This window comes from Urocampus carinirostris, chromosome 1 (assembly GCF_059441175.1).
Source record: "Urocampus carinirostris isolate Australia breed hairy pipefish chromosome 1, RoL_Ucar_1.0, whole genome shotgun sequence".
Lineage (NCBI taxonomy): Eukaryota > Metazoa > Chordata > Actinopteri > Syngnathiformes > Syngnathidae > Urocampus > Urocampus carinirostris.
The window spans coordinates 40,686,341-40,713,397 of NC_142349.1; the positions used below are offsets into that span (position 1 = coordinate 40,686,341).

The 27,057-nt window shown below is 38.3% G+C and overlaps 1 protein-coding gene across 1 annotated transcript; it reads right to left on the reverse strand.

Moving 5' to 3' along the window:
• Positions 1-432: 432 nt before the first annotated feature.
• Positions 433-26,856, reverse strand: LOC148374641 (heparan sulfate glucosamine 3-O-sulfotransferase 6-like). The gene is made up of 2 exons (XM_088339125.1): positions 26,212-26,856; positions 433-2,900 (listed from the first exon to the last, which is right to left on the reverse strand). The coding sequence occupies exons 1-2, from the start codon at positions 26,658-26,660 to the stop codon at positions 2,282-2,284; spliced, it is 1,068 nt and encodes a 355-aa protein (XP_088195251.1). The 5' UTR covers positions 26,661-26,856; the 3' UTR covers positions 433-2,281.
• Between the last annotated feature and the right edge of the window lie 201 nt (positions 26,857-27,057).

Here is a 27,057-nt window from a genome sequence, read left to right on the forward strand (position 1 = left end):
AAGTCACATTGTAGTTTAAAATCCACATTACATGATCAAAGCACACACGTTTAATAACCATGTAAGAGACATCGCCGAGCTCAAAGAAACTATGTTAACACAAAAAAAATTCCAATGAAACCTCATAAAAAGAATAAAACCATAACGGCCCGTTTTCTCTTTTTCTTAGTGGCTTTGTTGCTTTGACAGAGGATAGCAATGTGGCACGAAAGTATCTCTTGCAAATTCCGAGTCTCATCTTCATAATTAAAGGCCTGAGATTGTACATGTGGCTTATGTGGAAGTGTTACCAAGAAGCACACGAGTAACACAGGCCAAACGATTGCGAGGCTGGGCAAATGGTTTTCATTCGAGGACGGCTTGGAACGCTTTAGTGCGACTTTCCTGTGAGGTCGAGCCAACCGGACTGAAATGAAGCAGGGACACTAGGAGTCATGTAGCATTGAACTTTACTTTACAACATAGACATTGACAGATACAGAGTTGTATTTGAAACACAGTTGAAAAAAAAAACATACCTTTTGAAACAGGAAATGTTTTGGAAATGAAACCAACCCAGGAAGGTTAATACTGCATACAAAAATGAAATAGTGGTTCCTTTTAAGAGAGTAAGGCAATTATTAATAAATATATAAAATATAATTTGTCTGTAAATCAACAAACTATAAATATCAGCTTATTCATTTAATAAAAAACAAAAACTATGCAAGTCTAAAAAAACACTTATAAGCAATGTTTTCCCTTTGGTTTGACTTTTCTGCATGCAAACAACCAAGTTTTTTATAAAGCAAGGCAGCAGCATAGCTTGGCAGTTTTCACACGACAGCAAAGCAGTCGCTTGTCATGGCAGTTCTCAAGACTTTGCCCGTAAAGTGTCTCTTTTTTCTGCTCTATACGTTGTGCAGGAACTAGCTCACTTTTTCCTTTTATATGAATTGATTGGTCGACAGACAAGAACTTGTCTCAAAGCAAAATTCAATGTCGTAACCTTTTTCCAGCCATCCACATGACTTGATTCATAGGAAGAAATACAATTACAATTATTTGTTTATGGTTAAACTATGTTTGATTTCTCAAATGAAACCTTTTTTAGAGATTGTCCTCTTTGGTAATACGTAATTTGAAATTCAAGGAGCTGTACTGAATTTGGAACTTTGTTACTCTCTGCCGCCATCTACAGGCCTAATGTCATGATTGCATTCTCATTCATGATGTGTGTGCAAGTACGTGCATTTCTTAGACAAGTATGAATAAACTCTTCTTTCTTTATCTTTTGGGGTGTTTGGGTTGGCATTGAACTCTACTAGAAGCAGGCCTTTTCTAACTGTCACCATTTTCATGCTACAGTTAAAGAAAAAATGCATGGCATCACTCTCCAGCACTCCCCCAGCCCCCATTCCTCAAACCTAATGTGTTCCCCGAACAGATCTGATAAAAGCAGATAGGTGCAGTAGAAAATAAAACATAAGGGATCTTTGAACTCAGCTAGTCATTGTTAATACATACTTAAGAGAGAAAATAACTGAACTTTCAACTTTTTAAAGACACCTCAAACAATGCACCCCACCTTTAAATGAACAAATTTTATGAATAGATCGTTGAAACAGTATAAGTATATTGTTCTAATTTATTTTTAATAGCCTGTCATTATAAGTCTGGCAGTTGTGCATTGGAGTAAACACATGAGTCTTCTTTGGCATCTCAAGTGCAACAAAATTTTTTTAAGAAGCCACAAGATGTGACTAACTAATTGTCGGCAATGGGCTCAAGCAGTTTCACTGAAAGACAAGGAGAGACCAGGAGAGCCAATGTACCTCAGATGCAAGAAAAGCAACATTAGGAACATTTCTACACTGCAATCAAATCATTTTGATGTATGATCAAATAGGATGAGCATTCTGGGATGACAATAACGTGATAAAAATCTTGAGCAATAACATTTCAAATCAATGACATTTCTTGTTTACTCCACATAATATATATGTGCGATGTATTTATAAATGGTCTCATTTTGAGACTTGAGGTCAGGAGCGTAGTGGTTTGGGGGCTAACTTAAATTCTTACAAGATTGTTTTATTTTCAACTGCAAACATTCTTATTAAGTGTCGTGTCGCTGCTTTAGATATAAGGGACAGAAAGATCCTTTCTCATGTCATATTCTGAAAACCCCTCAACAAGATGGTCCTGAACAGGGTCTTCTCAGAGATCGCCATGACCTCATATCTAGTTCCTGAGACAAAGTAAGTCAAGATTTTTTTTTTGTATGTGTTTTCAAATCCTGTTAGTCCCAACCAAAGTCTTGTCCGCTCATCTGGTAGAAGTGTGTGTTATAAGGTTTGTAGAAATCTCGCATTGTCTGCAGCACGCCAGCAGGAATGTGAGGATGTGGTCTTCCCTTTGACTTCCCCAAACAGCGAGGTCTACTGCTTCCCTCAGGTTTCTTCAAGCAGGGGAAACCTTTGGTCTGATTGAAGTAGAAATGTTTCTCAGAAACTACCCTCTTCAAGCCCAGGAAGTCCTGAACCCGACCCATCTCCCCAGCGGGGTCTGACACTAACCGCTCACCGCAGACAAAAAGAAATTGTGACAGGGGAAAGTGCTGAAGCCAGTTCTCCAGATGCTTGGCATACATGCCGATGCGAACGGCACTCCACGATGTGTCTACAAGGCCCGTTGATGCGTTCCTCAGGACCAGGCTTTGGAATGAGGGAAGCCCCGGGTTCTTGGAAAGGGTTTGCGTGTAGTCGGATACAGCTCTGGTCACGGGGTCTCGTACCACCACAATAAGCTTGGTGAGGCAGTTCAAATTGCAGATGCGGCCCGGAGCTTCTTTTGTGACAAAGTAGCTGGGGGTCTTCTCCATGGTGATCTGACCATCCAGCGTCCGAGGCATTAAGTTCCTGGAATGGAACAATAAGCGTTAAGCTTTTGGGTCAGCTTGAAAGTTACTCAAAACTTTGGCATAGAGTTATCGCACTTTAAAGATCGGACGCAGACACATTGACAAAGTCAGAAAGACCCTCCTACCTCACATTTTCTAACATGCTCAAAATAGCACAACTAAGCAGGGTTTGGAGAACTCCATATCTGTATTTTTTTTTCACATATATGAATGTCTTATTTTTTTGAGTGGCTGGCGATTCAAAAATGTTTCGTGACTTTGATGTAGCTCAACCAGCAATCCCTCCAAATGTATTGTTGTTTTGGTGTACACGGTATTGGGAAACAATTATGATCAAAATAAGTAATCCTGAAGACAGAAAAAGTCTCCCACTTGAACTCATCCTTATTAGAACCATCTAAGAAACATGGTGGAACACAGACCCATTGTGCCAACCACAGACTACATACCAAAAGAGAAAACACAGTCTTGAAGTCTTTTAAGTGTTCTTTTTTCAATCCCCATAGAAATTGTGTACATGTAAAGTACATAGACACAACAAATTATCCATGTTTGAGTTTCCCATTCCGCTCCTCCTGCTTAGGCTTGCGGTGGGGATGGGCGAATGGAGCCTGTGCTGACTGACTCGGTTTAAACGGAAGACGAGACTGGCGAATGAACGCCACTCAATCACAATTTTGAATTGAGCTCTTGCCAGCCACTTAAAAATAAACTATGTACTTATTTTGCAATACGAAGACACTTCACTTATGCATCTACTGCGAGTCTGTCTATTCAATGAAAATTCTGGTTGTTGTTTTTTGTTCCTCTGACAGTTGTCATATCTTAACTTTTTTTTTTACTGACAAAAACACGTTAGTAGGAAACATATGCAGTATACCTATTACTGGTACCTTTTGAGAAAAGTCAAATAAGCCTCTGAAAAGGGATTATCTGATGAGATTGATGATAGGCTTACAAAGTAGCCAAGTAACAAGTATATTAAAAAGATATATATGTATGGGGGGAAAATGTATTGTTTTTATTACCTAATTATAAGATATTTATGATAATTATTATTATTACTTTTATTATTATCATTATATTACTATTTAGAACCTCATAATGGTAAAGTAAAAACTTTATTCATTAATAAAAATCTATATTGATTTGAATATTAAAAAGCATAAGCTAACCTAAACAGAGCTTAAATAATTGTCTGCCATTTTGCTATTAAGGGTACACACCAAAAAAAAAAAAAAAAAAAAAAAACTTGTGAAAGGACGGGCAAAAATTGAGAAGAAACATGGTGTGGTTTGGTCACTTTAAGTCACTGTAGTATGCGTTCTACCGTGTATTTTGTGGAACTCATTTTCTGTTGCACTGCACAATACACAATACATCTAGTGGTTGAATAGCACAGTGTCCCTAAAGAAAAGTACCCAAAAAAAATCTTATGATTGTACCATTTTATACCAAGACCCTGAGAATGACATCACAAAATGAGACAAAAAAGATGGCTTGTTAAATAGGCGGAGTTTTTTATATACAGTATATATATATTTATACGCCTACTTCCATGGAAAAAATGTCTTGCAAGTGTCAGAGTCATTGCTTATAGGATTGCTTCAAAATATTTTATGAGGAAAATGAGAGATTAGTTGTCATGACTATAATAATAACAAGAACCGGCAACAAGCAATACCATTGTGTTTTAAAGTCAAAACATGTCACTTATCAGTCAGGTTTCTGACTGTTAAATCTGAATTCACTGTTTTTTCACTGAATTTGTTTGTGTCCTAGGATTTTTTTAATCAACCCCTCCTGTTTTTTAAAGTGATCTTTGGTGTCTTTCTTTGCTTGGGCGGGTGGAACACACATGCTTCATTAGAGCACACCACTTCAAAAAAGGGGAACATCAAGAGATAACTCAAACACGTCGCTGCACATGGAAGCACCCCAAAATATTCACTGATTAAAGCTGCATGCCCTCCTGCTCCCGGGTGTGTATGTGTTTATGCGTGGTCGTCACTACCAAGGCACACCAGGACCCACCGCTCCCCCTGTAGCTCCTGATGACTCAAAACCGCAAAGCCTCATGAAGCACTTAACGGCAATTTCCTACAGATTCCCAACCTCTCCTCTGTTCTTTCTGTAAGAGCACGAAAGGAAGGACTTTTAAGTACCAGTTAAAACAAAAAATGCCTCGAGCCCAAAATGTGCAGACAGTTCTACCGGCATGGCCAACCGGTGCGCTTAGATTTTGCTTTTGAACACATGCAATGATGAGAGACACGTGTTGGCTGGTTCCGTGAGGTTATCAACAATATCTCCGTCAGACAGTTCACGGTTGAAGCCATCAAAGTTGCTTCTTCACAGACTTTAAGTGTCACCTCCCGGACACCATCTCTCTTGTCCAGACGTGTTTGATTTTTAACCGGGCCTTCAAAATTGTTGGCTGCCTGTTCATTACGTGTAATGTGGTTTTCCCCCTCGAAGATCTGAGAGACACTGATTTGTCTGCTCTAGACAAAGAGAGATGGTCGAGGTTTTCAGACGCAAATGTTTTGTTTTTGTTTTTTTTGTTTTTTTTTGCGGGATGAATTGACTTTTACGCACTTTGTTTTCCCTACACGTCCTCTGGATTCCTGCTGGAAAAATGAAGCTTTCATGTGGCTTGCGCTCAAATAAATGGTTGAATAAAGAAGAGGCTGATGCGTAAAAAGAGCGTGCAGTATTTGCTTTATGATCTGTCTTTGGCAATAGTAGGACGTCATTATCAAGTGTTGATGAAGGTCGGAAGTTCAGGCAAACTGGATTTACAGTTTGAGCGTTATTGCAGTTGTAATTTTAACATCCTGGGAAGAATGATTTATTATCCACAGATATTTTGATCTGTAGGGTCCAGACCAAGTACTGGATGTAGACATTTATTTGAAAAGACAAGGGATTAGGGACACAACATGGAAGCTTAGATTCATAATCATAATTTGTTACTTATTCACAGAAAGGGCAGAGAATCACTTCAGACTACTGTGTTATGTGGATCAAGGGTGTCTAGGGCTTTATTTGTACAAACACATTTGTATGAGTTGTATCAATTTAACATCGTTTTAATACTAGTTTTAAGAAGTTTATAATCATAAAGTTTGCATTCAAACATATTAGACACAATGAGAGCCACATGAGCACAAATGAAAATAATGATTGAAAATGACATAAAATATAGGATTGTTTTAGAATAAACAAAACTTGAGTTATTTAACCGTTATTACATAACTGCTGATTGATCCTTTTAAATAAACCATTTGTGTAAAACATTAATGACAGTTGTTTTCTACAATTTCCAATTATTTCAATCTTGACTCTGGGCTAAAACAATTTACCTGGTCTTTTTTTTTTCATATATAACGGTAGCTTTACATCTGAAGAAATGTTTTGATTTATTTAACTTTTGTAAAACCACTGTCCATACGGATATACAGTATCGAAAGACTAAAACCCCTAGAAAAAAACCCGTAACACTCTAACCCTATCCAACAAAACCTTAGCCCCTAAACGTAACAGCTCACACCCAAACTCTAACCCCTAACCAAAAACCCTAACCCTTAACCTTCCGACCTTAACCCCTAAACCTTAGCCCGAACCCCATAACCCTGTAACCCTTACCCTAACCTTACCCTCTAGCCCGAACCCTAACTCTAACACCATGACCCTATGACTGAAGTGAAGCAACGAGAAGGTATGTACTGTCATATCACTACCCAAAACATAAAAACACTCTTGAAACGCTAATTACCACTCAAAACCCCGTTATTACACGTTAGTATTTTATGATCATAATAATATTGAATAGGAGCCCACAAATGCAGACACCACTGAGACGAAAAACACTAATTACAATTACCAGGCATATGGATTTATATGTTGTAGGTGGATGATTCAACAAGTGATTAATTTCGTTTAAAGGGGCGGAGCCCACGAGGTTTTGAAGTAACACCCTTTTTACGTATGTCATTTTTATGATACTCTTTGGTTAAATCTTGTGGTACTTTGGTTGTATTAGAGTTAAATCATTCTGTGACTTCATTGTATGTCAAAATATCTTAAATCATCCTACATCATTGAAATTATTATTCCTGCCACACCACCTGCAGAGTAGCACTCTTTACTATATAAAGACGCCCTGCCTGCCCGAGGCAGTTCCACATCGTCATACTAGAACCAACCAAGATTTCATGGCTAACTGGGTCAGTAGGATGCAGTCTTCTTCGCAACCCTTTGGAGGATAAAGAATATATGCCTCTGAGCATTTTTAGATTGACTATCTGCATGCGTTGCTAAAGAAAAATATATGGCATTAAATTACTTGGTAGTCTTAAAATGGTGGGTATTATTTAGCAATCTCTCTTACAAAAAAACAACATCGATTCATTAGGAAAAACAATATTAATTTGAATTATAAGCGAAAATACATATAATCCTACATTTTTTCAAAATACTCGTAAGTCGGGAAATTTATATTTATTTGACATAACATGAGGCTTAACTAGAGGGAGCAGACATAAGTGTCTGCCATCTTGCTGCTGTGGATGCTCAAAATACCAAAAACCTAGCGAAGGCTGGGCGAAAAAATTAAAAGGACAATGGGGCTGTTAGGCCTTTTTGAGTTTCTGGGATTTGAATTCTTCTTCTTGTGCTTTTTAGCTCTTGTTTTGGTTGTACTACATCTAGTTGTCAAAGGATACACAGTGTCCCTTTAAGCTAAGGCTATATGGTTTGGTGAAACATTTAGTTAGAATGGACTTTTATGCTTAGTTTTCACAATATATCAAGTGGGAGTGGCAATATACTAGTTTTTTTTTTTTGTTTTTTTTTTTTAAATAACTTTTTATTTCTCACACACATCTTGACAGAGGTTTGATTCCTCCATCATCGCTTTTTTTTTAAGGATAATTCAACATTTGGTTGTTGTAAAGCAGGTACGTCAAACATATGGCCCACAAGCTGGATCTGGCCCATTCTATGATTTAATCTAGCTTTCCATAAATTTCTTTTTTTTTTTTTTTTTTAAAGAATCGAGTCTCTAGAACATTTCTATCAAAAGTTATAGTTTTTTTTGTTTTTTTTTTCCAAAAAGCAAGACAAGTGCTATCTTTAGCCGCAGGAGGGCAGTGTTGAGTTTGTATAGCGTGGCGAGTTGGTTCAAGTTCAAAACTGCTTTCACTCAACTGTTAAAACACACCAATTTAACACATTCAATGTCAAAGATGAAATTGTTTCCTCAATATTTGTCAATGAATACATACAATCTTTTGAGATTAACAAGCGGTAGATTTTATTGCGCACTTTATTTTTACACACGAAACACAATACGTCACACGGAATGTAAAAAAAAAAAGAAAAAAAGATGCTCTTGTTTTAAAATTGAAACTTTTACTGAAAGGGAAATCTAGAGTGTTTTATTCACACAGAAAGACTTAGTCCCACTTTCAAAGGAAGCAGCCGTAGACTAATATACGAGTATCAAGTTTAAATTTTTGCTGTTGTTTGGATTTCAAAAAGCGGTAGGCATTTTGAAGGAGCTTAAATAGTAGTCCTAAAGCTAGTGTTGGCTGGTATGTACTGTAAATGTGTTGTGTTTATTATTTGTAATTATAATGTGTAATGTTACCAATGTAGACTGAATGATGAAGCGTATTACTACAAAACGAAGCTAAAAATTTTGAGTTTTCATTCTTTTACTGGTCCGGCTCACCTTGCAGCAAAGGTCTGGATCCGACCCCAGAGCCAAACTGAGTTTGACATCCCTGTTGTAAAGAAAAAACGAGTGTACTTAACATTACAGGTCGCAATTCAAATTTTTCCTCACATGATAGGAAAAAAAAGTTCTAATTTCAAGCCGGACATGAAGTTAAAGATGAATGATTTAAAGACAGGGAAAAAAACTTGTCCGTCTTGTCTAACCCCAAGCAGTCTCACATTGATCTTAAGTTTACTTTAAGTAATATGAATCCCAAACCACTTCAGTGGCTTCTGTGATAAAAGACCATTAATTGATTATTATCCAAGTACGGGAGCTGTAAATGTCCCAACGCCGCCTGTCTGTCCACGCTCTATCTGTGGTTGATCAATATGTCTGTCCCGATATGACAGATTATTCCTGTGTGTGATTGTGTGTGTGTGATTGTGTGTTGTGTGCTTGTGTGTGTATAACGATGCAGATAAGGACCAAGAGCAGGCGTCACCAAGATTTGTCCTTCTCCAAAGTGTCACTTGTGTAATTGAGCATCAGTTGTTCATCTCTCGCCCTCATGACTAATGAATGCTGTCGGCCTCATTTCAACATGTCTCGTTATTATCGCATAATCAATAGAATATATTATGTCGTCATAATTTTCCGCTTCCATGTGGTGTGGGAAGACAAACTAGATGAATTGTGTGATTCGTTTTCTGAGGCATGTTTTCAAGTACGTAAATATACAGTACATACCCGTGTCAACTGTCCATATTGGGCAAAGGAGTGAGCCCAGTTAGCATTAAATGGACCCTGTGTAATATTTGCCAACTAGATGTCACTGTATTGTGTAGTGCAACCAAGAAATAGTGCTACCAAGCACAAGGTCAGAATGCAAACTACAGAAACTCAAAGTGACCAAACAACACAACTTTTCTTTTCATTTTTTGGGCCAATTTTTTTCAATGTTTGCCATTTTTAGCAGTACATGTAGCAGCAAGATGGTGGACAATAATGTCAGCTCTCTCTAGGTGAGCCATATTTGCCGGAACCTTGACTTTAGATTTTATATCCGTGACAGAAAGGAGCTAAATCTTCTTTAAACTTCTGCAATTTTTTTATTTGTATTTTGTATTTTTCATGTAACCTTAAACACAAATCTGTAACTTTAGTTTTAAGTAATACAACGCTGGGATGGATTTCCTCAATGTTCTCTGGATGATTAATGGAACTCAGCAAATACAGACTTGGGAGTAGCACTTTCGTGACGTCTAGTGGAAATATTCAAAATGGCAAGTCATTGTTTGACGCTCATTTTTCTAAATAGCTTTTTCAACATGGGCAACAAAAAATGATGTGGCGGGCTATGAGTTTGACTCATGTGCTTTAAGAGAATTAAGATTCTAAAACTATTCATGATAACTTTAATTGCAATCAAGTAATTCGTAGAAGAAAATTAATGTATTCAGTCACATGGTTAGAAACTCAAATTCACAAATATAATAAATGTATTTTTGCCATTTTTATTTGAAGAAAGTCAATCCAGCCAATATTTTGTAAAATAGCTCTTTCAATTTTGTATATATTTTTTTCCCATTGCTTATGCATCATCAACTATCTCTCGTGGTCCCTCACTCCTCTCGCCACTCTTTCCTTCACACCTCCACCACTGTGTTTAAACCTATTTTGGCAAACTTCCTCCATGGTAAATGCTAGTAATAAACTCACTTTATTTCATTGATATCATCTTATTTAACTGATTATTGTATTTGTTTTATTCAATTTATATTTTTATGTGTTTTTAACGATCAGGAAGATGTGTTTTATAGCTAGTTAATTTGGATGATTTTGTGACAAAGGGAACAGATCAATTGGTTTTCAGTTATTTCTTATGGAGAAAATGTTTCCGTGGTACGAGAAATTTTAGCTACGAGCTCGATCAAGGAACAAATTAATCTATGTAGAGGGGCCGCTGTATTAGGGAACTCCATAATGTAAATGCAACCCACACTGTATGTAGACGATTTACTGTACATTTCTGATTTATCGTTCCGGTTTTACGCTCATTATCCAACTTGTCTTCCAATTGAGTTGCCGTGACATTTCTCCAGTGACGGATCAATAAAGTCTTCTCATCCAAAGCGGACACAAGGGAACCCTGTCGCACAGGTAATTTATAACCAATACATCATTCAAGTAGAGATAAATTAGGGCCCACTATTTCGCAAACATGCACAGTATTTTTATGTATGTACAAAGGCCCCTGTTATAACACGGTGCCAAGAAGGTCCTGGGGGAAAATGTACTTGCAGTCGATTGCATTTCAATGTGCAGTAAATCAGGGGCACGACCACTCGAAACTCAGCCGACCTGCTGCATTAGTCTGAGACTCCCTGCTGTGGAGAAGGATGTCGGCCTTTTCCTCCCTCCAGTGATACGACGCTGATTAAACTACTGATACTGCGGGAGAGTCTGGATCTCCAGATTAAACGCAGACCTTGGAACAGTGGATGTGGCTAAGAGACTTCCTGCCCAAAAACATTATGGCTTCCCCCAGGTCCATCCCCCCCGTTGCTCCAGAACAAGAGGCATTTTGTGCAAGAAGTGAAAAATGTTCTCATAAATGCAATTATAATTACGTTTTCCCCTAAAAGAAAAAAAACACATTGACGATACAACGGGTCATTATGTCGGACAAATGGACCGTTTAGACTTTTGGAATATCAATTCATAAAAGTTTCGCGATAAAAAAAGAGTAAAGAAGAATTCTTGCCTGCATATGTAATATTGCCTGAGTTTTTATTCCATGTTTTCAAATACCTGTCATCCGGTCTATGGAGTGTAACAAATGTTTTTGAATAGAAAACAGTACTCTAAACAGTACAGCCTAAGAGGTGGGTGAGCTCCACATGAGAAGCCACATGACAAGCATAATCTCAGATACCACCTGCTGATTCGAAACAAACTACGAACACATTTTTTTACTACCTGTGGAATAACAACGCTTTTATAGAGGTTCAGGAGCTAGTCTCAACAGGAGGCGAATGCCCATACTTCCGAAAGGATGTAATATTATGTTGTATGCCTCCTAATTAAAGGGTTTAGCATCATATGGCAAAGACTAATTTTGCATGTGAGACAAGTATAAGCATCTTAGACATATCATGTCTAGTGCTTGTATAACAAAATATAATTGAATTTCGTAAATGCTTCACCCAGGGGCAATTTAACAAGGATCTGACTGCGGATGTCCGTCTTGAAAAAGAAACGCTTAGTTGGCAAGTTTTTCAAGTAACTTTTCTGTAACCGACAAAAAGATTATTGACAACACATTTGCAAAGTTAAACATGAAGCGGTGAAATCAGTTAAAAACTCAGTTTCTGGGGAACCACAGCTTTTGTTCCCAATATCCTCGACACCAGTTTGGCCATTATTTTCCAGCTCCACCTTTTAAAGATCCAACAAAACTCCCTGTCGAGCTAAAACATTGCCGCTGTGAAAAAACATGGCAGGTCTGTTACAATAATCAGCTGTCTTCACCAACGCCCCCCACGGGTATGATTTGGATGTCTCACAAAAAAATCTAAAGAAAGAAAGAAAATGAAAGAAAAAGCGAAAAAAGGATAGATAGATAGATGGATAGATAGAGAGAGAGAGAGAGAGAGAGAGAAAGAGAGAGTGAGAAAGAAAGAGCAGAAGAAGGAAAGGAAGAAAGTGAAAGAGAGAACAAACGAAAGAGAGAACAAACGAAAGAGAGAATAAACAAAAGAGAAATAAAGAAAGAGAAATAGACAGAAAGACAGAAAGATAGAAGAAAGGAAGGAGGGAAGGAAGGAAGGAAGGAAGGAAGGAAGGAAGAAAGGAAGGAGGGAGTTCAAGGGAGAAAGAAAAAACAAAAGAAAGAAAGAAAGAGAGAAAGATAGAAAGAAAGAAAGAAAGAAAGAAAGAAAGAAAGAAAGAAAGAAAGAAAGAAAGAAAGAAAGAAAGAAAGAAAGAAAGAAAGAAAGGTGTGCCCTCATCAGAATAAAAGGTCTCACTATCCCCCTCTGCCATTAGACAAGAGAATTATGTGCCACATTCTGCAACTGCAGATGTTCAGCACACTAATATACTACAAACTAATTGTACTCATAATAACCATAGTTTAGTGTAAAATTCAGCGATTTTTGGATAAGACTATTTTTAAAAAATTGTTAAGGTAAAAGAGATTGAATGTTTAAATGTCATATTTCCATGGTTACAGGTGAGGGACAGACTCACCTGCTTCTTCTGACTGCACATCACTGCCCTGTACTTACTTTCCAAAGTCTTTACCTCATTAACCTAAGGGACATTTAACGAAAAACTCAAATATTCATAACTCATCCCAAAAAAATAACAGTGAGTGTTTTTTGGACAAAATGAGGGCATTAACCCGAAATACTTAAAGCCTCTGTGCCCTGGGAAAAAACAGATTTTCAATCGTATGCGTTTGTGTAACGGCCCGATGATAGCATGTTTCTTTTATCTATCTGCCTTAATTCAATCTCATCCACTTGTCTACAAAGATAAAAACCAAGACAGGCGTCTGAATGAAAAACCTCAGGGATGAAAGGATTGTTAAGCCTTGTCGGAGGTCTGTGGTCTTTACTGAAGGTCATTTTAGTAAAATCAAGGTTTCTTATTTATTCTGGCTCCAGTCCGCAGTGGCAACTGTGTAATTCATTCTGAGAGCTGTCTTTAATATTTTCACCTTCTTGTGAAACCGATGGAGGCGCCATTGACTGTAGGTTCACTTATTTTGAGATCTGACTCATCCTCACCAAACATGAACTTCACCCCACATCACTGAATTAAACACATAAGAAACCTATTGTAGGTTCTGTATTTTTAATTATACAACTAGCATGTTCTACGTTGCTCGTTAAAGATTTAGCAGAGAGCTTGTTCAAATGCTAACGCGAAAAAAGCCTCTACTTTAGAAGTGTTCTTTCTTTAAATAAAGATGAAAACGAAGGATGAAAGTGGACATTAACAGAGGCGTGTTCAGGAGAGTGAGCGATTGCTATCGCTAGCTATCGCTAGCTTCTGAACGGCCAATGATTATTGAGCGCTCGCGTGCCCGAGTAATCACGGGAGAAAGACCGCTTACTTTGATTTCCAACATGGCGTCGACAGTGCTGAACATGGAGGATCTCACCCTGACGAGTGCTGTTGGCGATATAATTTATCGTCTTACATTGCCTGGTAATGTTTGTCAACAATGCAAGACAGGTATGACCCTTCCACTGCGTTTAGGATAACCTTAACTGTGTCAATATGCGAACTGTCGCTCATATCAGCCAACTCGCTCAAAGCAAGCTGTAGAACGAAATCCATTGTACTGTCGTCGGCCATTTTGGATCAGTAAGGCAATCACAGTGAGCGATTACAACCGTTCAGCAGTGCGCGGCAAGCGATTAACAAGCGACTACATGTCTGATTACTCTCCTGAACACGCCTCTGGTATTTTATATATTCTTTTGCGTTTTTAAGCTTTATAAATAATGAGTAAGATGCAAACCTGATATATTTAATTTCACTACCATGAACTTAAAACTAATACTAACAGGATCAAAGACAATTTCTACCACTGGGCCATCACCACCCAAAACAAGGACGCAAGCCCGTAAAAAAATATATATCTCGCCAATTGTATTGAATAAAGGCTAATGTATAGAAAAATGCGTATTCATATCTTATTTATCGATTTATTGGGGAGTTTTTGTTGCTGCTAAATGTTATTGTACTACTTTTTATTGCACCATTACTACGAAATAAAATTGTACCTACAACTTGGGCAAGTCTCCAAGGACTACCTTGTTTTGCCTATTTATCCTGACAATCGTTTGCCTCATTTTTCCCTTTTAAGTCTTTATTAGGTTTTTCTCCTGGAATGCCATGTCTAGTCCCATTTCAAACAATGTTCACTATGTTGTTATCAATGACAATCAAGACTATCCTATTCTATTCCATCCTATCCCATCTCATCCCATCCCATCCCATCCCATCCCATCCCATCCCATCCCATCCCATCCCATCCTATCCTATCCTATCCTATCCTATCCTATCCTATCCTATCCTATCCTATCCTATCCTATCCTATCCTATCCTATCCTATCCTATCCTATCCTATCCTATCCTATTCTATTCTGTTCGACCACGCTCCGATCTCCTGCCCTGGCTACTCGACTCGTTTCTGCCCATCGACCACGCTCTGATCCCGTGAGCTCCTTGCTCCTCCTGCCCAGTGATCACCGGATTGCTAGCGCTTGCTTTCCCATACCTGACTTCTCAGCTTCCGCAATAAAGTTTGATGTTTGGGTCAACCATCTGTTCTGGTTCTGACATTTCCTTGCCCTCATGTAGATTTTAGATCAGGGGATGCTGTAATAATAGTCTGTGGATTGCAATAGTCTTTGATCTGTGCAGCCCTTTGAGACTCTTTGTGATTAAGGGCTATACAAATAAACATGACTTGACTTGACTATTCTATTCTATTCTATTCTATTCTATTCTATTCTATTCTATTCTGTTCTATTCTTTTTAGTGGGATCATATTTTGTATTTTGTGTCGTCAGCATTATTAGTTTGTCCAAAAGTACCCAGTATATTGGCAAGCCAGTGTGAGTTTTTTACAAAACATGATCATCAGATGACGCGGAGTGCTTCAACAAGATGAAAGGTCAAACGTTTCAGGGATAATTTTTCAGGGCCTGTCAGACACCAGCCTGGAATAAATCTGCTGTGCCTGTGCGTGTGTTTCCAGATGTGACACTGAGCTGGCGTTTTGAGTATACGATTCACTTGTTCCGCCTGAACGACTTCAATCCCATTCTCGCTGCGTACGCACACACACAAAACCAAGAGAGCTACGGTTCATGACTTCCGGCTTCTTCTCTTCGAGTCGCCGCAGATGACAGCAAACAGTCCCTCCCGAAAGAGATTTTTGCGATTTGGTGACAACAAACGAGTCATCTTTCAATGACCTCACATCGGATCACGTTGCCGCCGTCTGTTTTTGTGGCGTTAATCCCCCAACTCTCCATCATCTTCCAACACAAATCACAACCTAGGCAAGACCAAAAAGTGCACGTCACATCACATAACAAGGCACTGGTTTGCTGTTTATGTGAGACTCTGTGTTGTTGGTTTTCGGTTTAAAAGCCTCAAAAGTAATTGCAAGTTCACAGGGAATATAGTGTAAGTGAACGAGTTTTATATCAGCAGAGTAAGTTAATTACAAGGCAGCTGAACGTCTGGCGAAGCAGCACGTCATCCACGAGGTTTTGCACATCTCAAGAGTGGTTAGCACATCTGTCTAACAGTTTTTTTTCGCTCATCCGTGACCTTAATGAAGCGGGAAATCATTGGATTTAAGTCCTTTTTACAGTGGGAAGATGACGCGTTAAAGATTGAGGAAAAAAAATTAGAAACAGGTTTCAAAAGTGCATCAAAAATGTGTGATACATGTTTGGTGAATACGATTAGCAATTTGGTAAGACTATCAACAGTCAAAATGCTTCTATGTGTGATGACATTGGGATTAAAAACAAAGCCAATATGATTCACACCTCTTATTTCTCACCTCATTTAATATCTCAAAACACTTGGTTTGCACTTTTTTCCCGTTATCATAGGTTTCTTACACATAGACATTGAGAACTTACCCAGAAGCCTTCACAACATCTGGATATGATCACTAGCTCAACTGATGATGAATGTCTTTGGTGGAGCTTTGCCGAGGCAACAGCTGAGCCTACTGCGACAAGTTGCGATTACATAATATAGATTTCTATTTTCTATAGCGGTGTTGCACAACCAGTGTGCTGCCGTGCAGTAAAGTTGTGTGGCATTCACACACAAACTGTCTTACTGCATCTAACTAGAGACAACTGATTCTAAAAATTATCTGCTCAGAAGCTAGTATGGTGGAAAATTTCAGTAACAATTTTTGTTTGAAGATTACATTTTAGCTTCATCTACCATCCCAATCAGTCTTTCCACCGGCAGAAATTTTTTCTCCTTTTAAGTATTATTTATTTCATATTTTACCATAAAATTGAGTTAAATTGTAATCAATGTGTTTCATTAAAGACAATCTTATATTTTTGTTATTTTATTAATAAAACAGGTCTAAGGGCCCGGTCACACAGCCGTTTGCGTCTGTATCGCGGGTAAAATTTTGCGTTTTTTTTTTGCCCGTGGTTGCCCGCGATGGAAAATGCGCAAAATTGGCCAACCCGCTGTTCATCGGTGGTATGCCCGCAAAACAGACGCCGGTGACTGTTCCGCTTCCTCATCGCGTCATTTCCGCGTCATTTTCTCGTGTGGACCACGGGTATAAAAGCTGCCGAGCCGGCGTTATGCCGAGGAATGCATCCTTGCCGAGATTTGCATCCCCTCGCTACTACAACCACTTTTACCTCGTTTTATCTCACTTTTATATCACTTTTAGGGAATTTAATGGCAAACATATAACCAAAACCACTTCGTCTTGCATTTGTTGGGAATGTAATACAACTTAAACCATTCCGTCTTTGTATTTGTTGTGAATGTAATCGAACGGTAATGCACGCCGTATACAAATCACTTTTGAGCAGGTAACATGTTTATTTTGCCTTTTTCTATTTAAATCGCTCGTATTGAAACTGTTATGCACTCTACCATAAAGCTTATTTCTGCATAATAAGCTTTACGGTAGAGTGCATAACAGTTCTCAAAAGTGATTTATATACGGTGTGCATTACCGTTCGATTACGTTCACAACATAAACAAAGACGGAATGGTTTATGTTGTATTACATTCCCAACAAACGCAAGACGAAGTGGATTTGGTTATATGTTCGCCATTACATTCCCTAAAAGTGAGATAAAACGAGGTAAAAGTGGTTGTAGTAGCGGCAGGGATGCATTTCTCGGCATAACACCGGGCTGTAGAATTCATAACCGCTCAAGACACAGTCGCGTGAAGATCAAGATTTCAAGCTATGGCACCGAAGAAGCCAATATGTTATTATTGTAATAGTTTTTCATTTTTATTTTATTATCTTGTTATGAAATGAAAAGAAATGTCAAGAAATAAAAATGGATTAAGACGAGGTCACTACGGTGACGGGGATCCATGTCCACCCCTTGACGTCTCGAGCACAACTGACGTGTGCTCGGCAAATCGCGCTGTATATACGCGGAGAAATGCGTTTGACCGTCACACGCGTAACACGCTAATTTCACGTAATAACACCGCGATACAGGCGCAGAACATGCTATGACCGTGCTCCACCCACGATTACCCGCTGAAATTTCGCGTCCTACCCATGTGTAACCACGCCGTGGCCGCGGCCAGAGCATGTCGTTCCGCGTCATTTCCGCGTCATTACCTCGTGTGCCGCCCGCGGTTAACACGTGGTCTAAAGTTTTGAGCAGCGCAAAACTTTTTCGCGCGGCCAACGGCGTGTGAATTTCCGACCGCGTGTAAAGCACTGCTGTATCTCGTCTATATGGCGATCTCAAAGCGTCCAACATCGTCTGCTTCACGGGCAGAAATTTCTGGCCGTGATTTAGCCTCGATACGCCCGTGAAAGGCTTGGTGATCGGGCCCTAAAGTTTTGAGCAGCGCAAAACTTTTTCGCGCTGCCAACCGCGTGTGAATTTCCGACCGCGTGTAGAGCACTGCTGTATCTCGTCTGTATGGCGATCTCAAAGCTGTCTCTATGGCGATCTCAAAGCGTCCAACAGCGTCTGCTTCACAGGCAGAAATTTATGGCCGTGATTCAGACACAAACGGCTGTGTGACCGGGCCCTTAAACATAAGATAACTACAATTCAATATTACAATATAGTAAAATATAAGATGACAAACAGCCACTCTTGACAATTTAAAATGTTAAAAAAGTAAATCAGAAGATTTAATAAAAAAAAAATTTCTTATCAGCTGTGTACCTTGTGATTTTTTTAAAGAAAATTTAGAGTTATAAGCTCTTGACATTATTAAAGCAACAGGTATATTGGAACTTTGGATGTCCGCACACCTCAGACCGAATTCCCGTTAACACAGGGCACATGCAGAATAAAGAAAACTTAGGCACATATTTGTGTGCCCTGCTCAGTCTTAAGTGCGTGCTTGGGTGGAGTTTTAATTATTTTGGTATACAGCTTGCAAAGCCAGACAGAACAGTATGCTCTGCTCTGTTGCCAACTACAATCCAATCGAAGCTAGTCCCTTCAATGACATCAAAATCACGCCGGTCAAAGCGTACACAGTCCTTGGTTTTGCGGAATCAGAAATTAACTCGCTGCATGAAAATGGAAAGAGCCTTGTGTGTTGTCTTGTGTGTTGCCAAAAGCAGTGTGTTATGCAGGTTAACTTCGGGATATCATGCCCTAGAATAATTGCAGTCAGTGGATGCTAATAAAGAATTTTGGAAAAAAAACAAAAACATTATTTGTATGTTTAAGGGATTTTCATTCTTATTACTGTTATCATATTTAGGAATGAAGAAAATGAAACCCACCACAAAGCCCAGAATTTGCCAAGTCGTTTCTAAATCAAATCCAACGAATTAATTTACTTTATATGTGCCACAAGTTACATCTAGTTTTAGCAAATCTTAAATTATTCCTACTTTTTCCATGCAACACTAGTGTAAAGAATATGTCACACAGCTGAAAACTGATGATGTGTTTAACAAAATAGATTCAGTTATGGCAAACTGAATCTATTTTGTTAAACACCAGATTGCCATTTGTGTTGAGTGCAGCAGGTCCCAAATATGGAAATCAAGACTATTTTCAAAGAAACTTGGGAATTTTTAATGCCAGGTGGATGGATACCAGTCTACGAAACATAGCAACAATTTAACAGTCCAAAAGATTACATTTAGTTATGTGATAGGCTAGGGAGTTGAAAGGCTCATAAATTGGATATTGTTACTCAGGCGTAATCATCAACTCTGCAAAAAGATTAATTTTAAACAATTAATATTTGTGTAAGCAAAAGAGTAAAATAACCTTCCCCCTAAAAATTAGAATTGAAAAAAAACAAAAGCAATCGTCCAGAGCTGATCCCCATCAGTCAAAGTCAAGTATTAATTGCATTTCTGTCCATAGTGTATCAGACAGGATGTCCTGATGTGTACAAATGGTGATAGGATGACAAATATAGATGACAGTGTCAAAAATGATAAAGTGTTCCCTCAGGAAAATTACCATCTTTGTGTGTACGATATTGGCTCTTGCTGCTGCTGCTGCTGATAATGCGTGACTTGATCACACTTGTATTGACAAGAAATGTCAGCTTCATCGTGTCCTGAGAGGGCATGCAACGGTTGGTTGTGAACATTTAACTGCAAATGTACTTTATAAAAGTACTTTATTCATACAATCCGTTCGGTGTACCAAAGTGCATAACAGTAATAACAGAGAAAAGGTAAGGGAAAAATATAAACAAATAAAAACAATAAAAGACAATAAAAACAATAAATACAACAGTATCAAATAAGAAAAATCAAGAAAAGTTTCCTCAAACTACTGAGTATTAAAAGGTTGGATTCAAAGAAGCCCAGGTCAGAAATAAGACTCTCTTCTTTTGAGTGATTGCGTTCCTCTTTTAATGTTAAAATTAATAATATATAAGACATTACGGTACTATTATTTTGTATATATATATGTACATACAGGCAGCACAGCAGCGCGCTAGTTAGTGCATGTGCAGCACAGTTCTAAGGTCATGAGATTGAACCTTCCTGTGTGGAGTTGACATGTTCTCCCCGTGCTTGCATGGGTTTCCTCCGGCCACTCCGGTTTCCTCCCACATTCCAAAAACACGCATGTCAGGTTAATTGGCCGTGCTAAGTTGTCCCTAGGTGTCAATGAGCGAGCTAGTTGTCTGTCTCTGTGTGCCCTGCGACTGGCTGGCAACCAGTTCAGGGTGTCCTCTGCCCGAAAACAGCTGAGATGGGCTCCAGCACCTCCGCAACCCTATTGAAGATAAGAGGTGCAGATAATGGATGGATATGTACATACTTTATATTTAGTTGTGGTATTATGATAATCAAAATATTATTGTTAATATTTTGCTACCTTTTAAAAATGTGGTTTTGATTATGCTTTCTGTTCATTGAATATGAGATTCAGCATGTCTGTTTTATTCATGTGCAACCTTAGAAGGCACACACATAAATGTAACTGTTTATGTTCTCTTATAGTTGGTTTCATTAGGTAAACTGGATTTAAAAGAGAAGCTATAAGCAGGGCAAGTCACACATTTTGTCTGAAATACAATGAATTTGAAAAAAATCCACAAAATAGGAACAATAAGAAACAGAACCATTCCGAGGGGCATCCTCCTCTGTGACCAATAAACTGACAGATTTTATCTACACGTATGATACAAGAGAATCCGCTCATTTTATTGGTTGATGAGTTGAAGCTCCTGCCAGAACAAGTACTGCTTGTTGAATAATGTCTTAAAGTAATTCATTTGTGATATAACTTTAGTAATACCATGTATAGAAAGCAACGAATAAATACCGTCCGACACCCCTTCCCTGCAAAATAGGACTCGTAGTTTTCAAGAAATACCTTTATTTCCACCATTATTTGTTATTATTGCATTAAATTAATAGTACCTAATATTCCGCTTTTTCCTAGTCGATGATTGGCATATAACCCTTTGACGGCCGCCGATTCGCCTTCATTCAAAAATATGCATCTTTGTCAGCGTCGGTTTAATGAATTAATCCTCTTGAAAAATAAATAAATAAATTACGCGCTGGGAAAGTGTTCACAACAATCAGATCGGCCATGGGATGAGGTGTTCTTTATTACTTTTGGGGAGAGTTGGCAATCCTACTAGGAAAATATACTGTATTCAGTGGCGTAGTCAAGTTCATGTCTGTTGAGGCACAATCAGATTGAAGAATAAATGAACCTACTTCTTGTTCATAATTCGACTGGCAGCCAGTAAAGCAATACTGTATATCAACTGTAGCGGTAAAAAAAAGTCTTACTTTGACTTGTAAATAAAAGCATCAATGAATAGGTTAACCTCCATTGTAAAAAAAGTCCATGCAATGAGAAAAAAATGCTGTATGGCTAAACTTGCTGTTAGTTTGATAATGATATTGTGTGGGGCTGTGGTGTGCGCCAAATGAGAATCCTTGGTCTCACTGTCCCTCTGCCATGAGGCAAGAGAATTGCATGCCTCACTCTGCATCTGTAAACGCTCAGCAAGGTAATACGTTACATATTAATTGTATTAATAATAGTCATAATAATTGTGTGAAAATTCAGATTTAGAAAAGAAAATCCAAAAATTGAGAAATCAAATGAGATGTAGCTTTAACACTGAATACATATAACCATTAGATATAATTTAAATTTCATATTTCCATGATGACAAGTGAGGCAAAGCCTCAACTGCCTCCCTTCACTGCACATCCCTGCATATATCTAGCTTACAAGTATTTATGCAACTTGAATCCAACAGTAAAACAAGATATCGATCAAAATGTCCACTAATGTGGTGAGACTAATATGAGACTACTTAAATATCACATTTTTTAATGATTTTAAATTGTTTATGCCATTTATCTATTCTTGTATGGGGGAAAACATCAAACTAAAAATAAATCGTTTTTTCTTAGACCCATCTTTCCTTGCCCATTTCGGCTCTAACGCAGATGATCTCGGATGCAAATATTCTCATGATATTCTACATAGTCTGTCTGACTGCAAGATATTAGGTGCCGCCTAATGTTGATAAGGTTTAACATCGCCTAAAAAGTGGAATTTCACTTTTTATCATACATGTCAACTCATACGTTTTCCCTTTATTTTATACGTTTTTGATCATTTCAAATTGTGAACACCATATAATAAATTTTGTACGTAGGAACAATTTTTTTAAAAATAACTGCTACATATATAGTAAACTACATCGAATTTACTGCAAGTGGGGAAAGAACTAAGAAAGATGCTGAAAGAATTGTTGGTGTTGTTTATTTGGTAAATGAAATAAACTTGTTTACACAACTTATCTTTGTTTTTTTTCTATTTACTCTGTCTTGATGTGAGTAAATAGGTGCCGCGTTGTTTTTGCAAGGGTTAATATTGCTCATCTGGAGGGACGAAAGCATGACCAACTTAGGTGCCTAGGTGCCTAACTTGTTTGGGTTTGCCATGGTCCTAAAATTTTTGTTTGTGTTTTTTGCTATTTTTTTTTCCTTTTATTTTCTTTGTTATTGTATGTGTTTGTCTTGTTAACGGTCACCCCTCTTGAGTGGGTGGTTGGGTAGATGGATGGATGGTTGGTTGGTTGGTTGGTTGGTTGGTTGGTTGGTTGGTTGGTTGGTTGGTTGGTTGGATAGATGGATAGATAGATAGATAGATAGATAGATAGATAGATAGATAGATAGATAGATAGATAGATAGATAGATAGATAGATAGATAGATAGATAGATAGATAGATAGATAGATAGATAGATAGGTAGGTAGGTAGGTAGGTAGGTAGGTAGGTAGGTAGGTAGGTAGGTAGGTAGGTAGGTAGGTAGGTAGGTAGGTAGGTAGGTAGGTAGATAGATAGATAGATAGATAGATAGATAGATAGATAGATAGGTAGATAGATAGATAGATAGATAGATAGATAGGTAGGTAGGTAGGTAGGTAGGTAGGTAGGTAGGTAGGTAGGTAGGTAGGTAGATAATATTGCTCAATAGGTTGAACTGCAAACACCAAAGGAGCTGTCTGGAATTTGGAACTTTGTTACTCTCTGCTCCATCTCATGGCTATAAAGTTATGATTGCAGCCTCAGTCAGCTCTTTCATGATATGAGTGCAAGTGCGTGCATTTCTTAGTCACTAGTTAGTTACGTATTTTTTTTCATATTTTTTTGCCGCTAAATGTTATTGCAGAAAACCATGAATATGTATACCTTGTAACATATTTGGGGATTTTTGTTTCTGCTAAATGTCATTGCACTTCTTTTTACTGCAATACTGTTAAGATGCACCATTCTTTATCATAGCAATATTGTCATAATTTAGGCTAGTATCTACGCACTATACTGTGAATATTGTTGCCTATTAATCCTGACAGTCTTTTCGCTTTTTTCTCTTTAAGGTTCTTCATTACATATTTACTCTGGAGTGCAACGTCTAATCTCATTGCATACCATGTTGTTGATATTAATGACAATTAAGACAATTTAGTTAAATTCAATTCAAAAGCAGATAGCCGCAGTGGAAAATATAGCATATGGGCTCTTTGAACTCAGTTAGGCGTAGTTCACATATACTTAAAGGGACGATGTGTGATATTTAGGGCCTCCTAGTGGAACAAACACTTTCATTCAGTAAAAATTTAAACTATCCTACCAATGTTATTTTTTATAAATATTCATAGGTTGAAAGATTTGTATTTATTTTACATAGTAGAATCCAAACCTGGTAGTCATGGCCATGTTCGTCTGTCATCTTACTGCCACGCTGTGATCCTTTGGTCAAATATTTCTCACTGGCCGAGTTGGGAATAAGCCTACTGTCGTTCTAAGTAACGGCGTTATGTAACGGTGTTATTTTTTTCCAGTAACAGGGTAATCTAACTCATTAGTTTTTCCGCCGTTACTGTTACTGACAGTCAAAAGTGGCGCGTTACTTTAGCTGCAGAACGCCAATGTCGGCGTGTCACTGTACACCTGACGCAGTTTTTCGCTCTCCTAAGAGTTAGTTACGTCTTTTAGGATCATGTCACCATTCAAAATAGCGACTAACATATAGTTGGATGGCAATTTCGAGTACCGTATTTAATAATGCACCGAAAGGAAGAGAAATTTGGTCAGTGCGGACGAAACGGCTCTATGAGCCATCTTTTAGAAGTGGGAGCAGGCTACCCAGCAATTGAAAGCCAGTTACCTTCCAGACGCTAATTTTCTCTTGAGATTTGTCAAAATTCATTTTATTTCGGGCATTCTGTGCTGTTGACTTTGAATTTGTTTAGTAAAAAAAGGTTAAATTGTTATGTATTTTATCTTTTTCTTTGTTTACGTTTAAGTGTTAATTTTGCTTAGTTTCCCGTCTATTAAAGTCAGTCATAATAATACATAATAAATGGTAACAAATGGATTAAACAACAGCAAAAGCCTAAAGAGCCATCTAGGAGCCGAGAGAGCATTTTTTTTGTGAATCAAGCTGAAAAAGCCGGTTCTCTAAAAGGAGTCGCAATTCCCATCTCTACATCGGACTATTCGTTTTAGATTTAATTGATTAAACTCACTTTTTTGTTTACTGCTGGTTGTTATTGTATTATATTGTTTACTATTTCTTTTTGTTGCACTTCAAGTGTGGGTTTAATATGTTGCTAGTGAGGTGCAATCATACCTGTCAACCTGTACTTTTTTGCCGTACAAAGTACGTTTATTATGCATTTTAAGACGTGTACGACGTACAAGAAAATCCGTACGGAAAAACGCAAATTTGTCAATGATGGGTACCATCCAGTATACACCGATTATCACGAAACGGCAAATCAATCAAGTCAAACGAGTTCGCCGCGGTAGCCTCTCTGTATCATTTTTTTCATTGCTAACGAAGCGAGCGGTTTGATGCTACTGTGCATATGCGTCAGCCGACTGGGGATTTCCCATCATGCATCATTCCGTGGTAGTTGTGTAGTGAAAGGAAGTCCGTCTCTTTTTAGAGAACCTGCTTTTTCGGCTCAACTCATTAAAGAGAGCCGGTTCTCAAACAGCTAACTTGCTTTGATGCATTATATTACGAATCATTATTGTTGTATAAAGAAGTTAAGAAAAAAAGGAAGTATAAAAGGAGGAAATGAAAGAATACATGTTGTGGTTATCCCTTTAATCAGTATATTACCAACACAAATTTAATGCAGAAAATGAATTAATAATTTGAATAAGAAAATTCCACTTAATTATATTTGCATGTATTTTTTCCTTCTACAGTGAACGTCCAAGCAACTTGATTTTTTAACTTTTTTTATAATAAACCTCATTCATGTCGAGCAACTCAGTATCTCACAACAAAATGTTAATTAACAATATAGATGATATAACGAAACACATGTACAATTTGACATGTTAAACCACATCAATAAACACGTTTGAAAAAAAATATGGTGTAAGATTTTTTTGTATTCTGTAAGGGAAAATACGACAGTTTGCAAGAGCATGGAGCCATGGAGGTTTACAGGTATGTGCAATAAATGTTACTAGGTTCAAAAACAGTCTGTTCTTCTCTATTCAACTGACTTGAATTGTGCTCAGAAAATTTCAAATTCTTTGACAAACAACTTCTTTTTGAAGTAACTGAAATACTTACTCCCCCTGGTAACTTGTTACTTTTACTATAGAATACCCTTTTGGAAGAAGTAGTGAGTAACTATAACTAATTACTTTTTAAAGTAACGTGCCATACACTTCTCACTGGGGCTTTAATCGAGAAAATATTATGAGGACATCTCAAATGACACATCCACCTTTAATAAGGGGAGCTATTTTCTGCAGTTGACGAGAGTGAACTTATAGAATTAAGAGCAGGAGACGCCAGTGTCCTACCTGTACCACTCAAGCCCCTTGTCGAAGAACCTGTCAAAGAAATGAGGTTCTGATCCCACAGCTCTGACGTCCGGATGGATCCGAAGGAACTCGAGCAAGGCGCGGGTCCCTCCCTTCTTCACGCCGATGATGATGGCCTGAGGGAACCGTTTGCTGCCGAAAGTGTTAGAAACGGGCATATTGTTGTCGTTTGGGTAATTGCTGTCCTGCAGGAGGCCGCGGGGCTGCACTGTCTGCGCGTCAACCTGGGAAGCGACGCTCGCGTTCCTTGGCGGAGGTCCCAACCGCTCCAACAAGCTGCGAGGGTCATCGTCCACGTACAAAGTCCTCGGAGACGAATGGCAGGTTCCCGTGAGGCAATAGAAGAAGTAGGTGCAGATCAGTAGCATGGTGAGGAAAGACAGCGTCTTGGCGGAGTTGAACCTGATTCTGCATGCACTACATCCCATGAGTGGACCTCCTGCGCGGTGCCGAAGGGCCACAGCTTTGACAGCATGCTTCTTTCTAGCTTTCCAGCATCAGTCGCGTGTGTACTTTGGTCACTGACCTGTTGCGTCAAAGGAGGCACAGAGCAGCTTGTACAAATGTGCAAAACAAATACTTCTTTTGGTAAATACAACCCTTTTTTTCTCGGTACCCCTCTGTTAAATACTGAGTCTGGGCTTGATATTATTATGGTGAGGGTGCACATCCAGGCTCTAAGCGTGTTTGCACTGTGAGCTCCAGTCATGCCTCATTCAAGATTTTCTCTCTCTCTCATGCTTTAACCGCCCCCATTTTTTGTCTCCACCTTTTCTTCGCTCTGAGCAACACCCCCGAAGTAGCATCACAGTATACTTGGTTAGA

Excerpts from the sequence above, each read along its gene's own strand:
- LOC148374641 (XM_088339125.1), bottom strand. The coding sequence starts at position 26,660 with ATGGGATGTAGTGCATGCAGAATCAGGTTCAACTCCGCCAAGACGCTG. Across the intron at positions 2,901-26,211 it reads AAGGGGCTTGAGTGGTACAG|GAACTTAATGCCTCGGACGC; the intron begins GTAGGACACTGG and ends GTTCCATTCCAG.